Source organism: Neophocaena asiaeorientalis, unplaced genomic scaffold (assembly GCF_003031525.2).
Source record: "Neophocaena asiaeorientalis asiaeorientalis breed wild unplaced genomic scaffold, Neophocaena_asiaeorientalis_V1.1 scaffold919, whole genome shotgun sequence".
In the NCBI taxonomy this organism is placed as follows: Eukaryota; Metazoa; Chordata; class Mammalia; order Artiodactyla; family Phocoenidae; genus Neophocaena; species Neophocaena asiaeorientalis.
The window spans coordinates 1-3,489 of NW_020174274.1; the positions used below are offsets into that span (position 1 = coordinate 1).

Consider the following 3,489-nt stretch of genomic DNA (forward strand, 5'->3'; position numbering starts at 1 on the left):
GTAAATATGCAAAATGGAATATTCCTCTGGGAACACTAGCCAAAGAACCACCGCAGCCCTGCCGACTGGCATACCAGGACCCAGCCCATAACACCAACAGGCTGGCACCAGCTCTGGGACACATTGGGCCCCTCAGCCAGCTACTCCTGGATCTGGCCCCACTCACCAGTGGGATGGCGCCAGCTTTGGGACACCCCGGACCCCATACCCAGCCATGTCAGGAATTGGCCCCACACACCAGCAAAACGACACTAGCTTCAGGAATCCAAGGCCGTGCAGCCAGAGACCCAGGAACCTGGCTCTGCCCACCAGTGAGCCAGCACTAGCTCCAGGACTCCCTGGGCCACAGCCCCACCCACCAGCAGGCCAACACCAGTTCCAAGACACCCCTCAGCCAGCTGCCCTGGGATCAAGCCCCACTCAACAGTGGGCCAACACCAGCTTTTGGGCACCCCCAAACCCAGCAGCCAGCCATGAGGAACTGGCCCTGCCCACCAGCAGGCTGACACTAGATACAGGACCTCTAGCCCCACCACCACCCACTGCAGAGCCTAGCACTATCCACCAGTGGGCCAGCGCTAATCCCGGGACTTCCTGGGGCACTGCAGCCAGCAGCCTCATGACCCAGCCTCACACTCCAGTGGCCACCAGCCTCTGCACAAGGCAGGGCCTGGCAACCCACTGGACCAGGGGCCAGCCACACCTACCACACCACCCACAGTAGTGTGCCGGTCACAACAGAAGGACACATGCAGCCCTAACAGGGGGCACCCTTAGAGCATATAGCTCTGGTGACCAGAGGGGAGAGCTCGGCTGGGACACACAGCACGTCTCCTACAAAAAGCCACTTCTCTACGGTTGGGAAATGCAGCCAACCTAACAGACACAGAGAAATAAAATAGCAAATTGGACAAAATGAGGCAACAGAGGAATCTATTCCAAACAAAGGAACACGATAAAACCCCAGAAGAAGAACAAAGTGAAGTGGAGATAGGCGATCTACCTGATAAAGAGTTCAGGGTAATGATCATAAAGATGTTCAAAGAACTCAGGAGAAGATTGGATGAACAGGGTGAGAAGTTTTTAACAAAGATTTAGAAAATGTGAAGAAGAACCACACAGAGAAGAATACAATAATGGAAATGAAAAATTCACTACACGGAATCAAGAGTAAATGAAATGATGCAGAGGAATGGACGAGCAAGCTGGAAGACTGAGTAGAAGAAATAACTGAAGTAGAATAGAAAAAAGGGAAAAAGAAACAGGACAGTTTAAGAGACCTCTGGGACAACAGCAAGTGTACTAACATTTTCATTATAGGGATCTGAGAAGGAGAAGAGAAAGAGAAAGAGAAAGGGGCAGAGAACATATTTGAAGACATGACAACTGAAAACATCCCTAACCTGGGAAAGGAAAGAGATATCCAGGTTTAGTAAGCACAGAGAGTCCCAAACAGGGTCAAGCCAAAGGAGACCACACCAAGACACACTGTAGTTAAAATGGCAAAAATTAAAGATATCAGAGCAATTGGAATGAATCCAACTGGATCACGGTGTATGATCCTTTTTAATGTAGCGTTGGATTCGGTTTGCTAATATGTGGTTGAGGATTTTTGCATCTATATTCTTCACAGATATTGGCCTGTAATTATCTTTTTTGGTAGTATCTTTGTCTGCTTTTGGTATCAGGGTGATGGTGGCTTCAGAGAATGAATTTGGGACTGTTCCGTCCTCTTCAATCTTTTGGAAGAGTTTGAGAAGTATAGGTATAAGTTCTATGTATGTTTGGTAGAATTTACTGGTGAAGCTGTCTGGTACTGGACTTTCGTTTGCAGTGAGGTTTTTTTGTTTTGTTTTAATAACAGAATCTATTTCACTTCTAGTGATTGGTCGGTTCAAATTATCTGTTTCTTCTTGACTCAAATTTAGCAGGCTGTATATTTCTAGACACTTGTCCACTTCCTCTTGGTTGTCTAATTTGTTGGCATGTCACTGTTCATAGTATTCTCTTATGTGTTTTGGTTTTTGTGGCTTTTTTTTTGTTTTTTGTGGTATTGGTTGTTGCTTCTGTTTCAATTCTTAGTTTGTTTATTTGGGCCCTTTCTCTTATTTTCTTGGTCAGCCTGGCTAGAAGTTTGTCGATACCCTGTTGGGGCTGGGGTCTGCTTCCAGGCTGTTGGAGTAGAAGCCCTGAGGGTCAGGTTCAGTCAGGTTCCATTGCCCCTGAGCACATGCCCAGATGCAAAGGAGGTGACCACTGAAGCTAATGAGGTCCGTGTGGTCACCACAAACCTATGTGCCTCCCGTGCAGGCATCTATGGTCCTGCCCAGAAGCAGCCCAAGGTTGCATCCCTTGCTCTGTTGTGTTTTCATCCCAGACCTAGTGCTGGGCTGTGGTGTGGAGTAGGCTGGTGCTGGGGGCTGGGGCCCTGTGGCTGCAGGAATTGAGGTGGTTGTGCCGCTGCCTGGAACCTGGGCTTCCTCTGTGGCAGACCTCTCCCAGGACCTGTCAGCTCCAGATCTGGCTCCAAGCTATGGTGTTGTGTGAGCGGAGCAGGTGTGCTCCCACCGTGAAATGAACGGCTGCATACTCCTGCCATGAGCCCGTCCAACCGAGATGCAGTGCCCAACTACTGTGCCTTTCCATGGTGCTATCTGGTGCATGTGCTGGCAAAGTCCACCACGGCCAGACCTGCCCCCACTGTGTGCACACTGACAATGGGCACTGTGGCAGGACATGCCCCCACTGTGTGCGGGCTCACCATGGGCTCCTTGGTTTGGCCCAGACCGTACCCCAGGCCCTCCGGGCTGTCTCGACACATCTAGATCAAGTCCTCTCCCTGGACCTGTATACCTAAGATTCAATGCTCACCTGCTGTGTGCATCTGAGGCCCCACCACCTTGTGTGTGCTTTGGGTTGGGAAGCGCAGCAAGGCAACAGCCACCTGTGCCAGTCTCTCTCTGCCCTGATTGTTAGCAAGCCAGCATGCATGCGCTCCTTGTGAGTAGAATTTAGGCTTTTGCAGCCCCTCCAACTATCCCAGCGGCTTTTCCAGCAGGCAAGGGGGATCCCCGGGGCAAGTGTCTGCCTATGTGTATCTTTCCTCCTTTACAGATCTCTCCCAGGGGTGCCAGGACCGTCCTCATGCCTTTAAAATCTTTTTCTGCCCTTCCTGGATACGTAGAGATATTCCTTGCAGCTTTGGTTGTGTAGGAGATCTTCTGCCAGTTTCCAGTTGGCTTTCTGTGAGAATTGCCTCACATGTAGGGGTATTTTTATTGTGTTTGTGGGGAGAGGTGAGCTCCACATACTCCTACTCCACCATCTTGATCCCCCTCCCCATTTGGGAGACTTTGAATTGCATCAAAGTGTCCCATATAAAAACAGATACACTAGACTAAATTAGAATTTCAGAATCCAGTGATAGTCACCTATTGCAAGTGCCTGTCATTTTTTAGAGAGCACAGGATATGCCATGTTTTTCCAGAT

General features: G+C 49.7%; 1 protein-coding gene across 1 annotated transcript in view; it reads left to right on the plus strand.

Moving 5' to 3' along the window:
• Positions 1–214: 214 nt before the first annotated feature.
• The window catches only part of LOC112406796 (nuclear RNA export factor 2-like), a 21,654-nt gene continuing 18,379 nt past the window's right edge, over positions 215–3,489 (plus strand). Inside the window, exon 1 of the mRNA XM_024755788.1 lies at positions 215–673. Within this exon, the coding sequence (XP_024611556.1) occupies positions 215–673 (459 nt within the window). The remainder of the gene's footprint in view (positions 674–3,489) is intronic.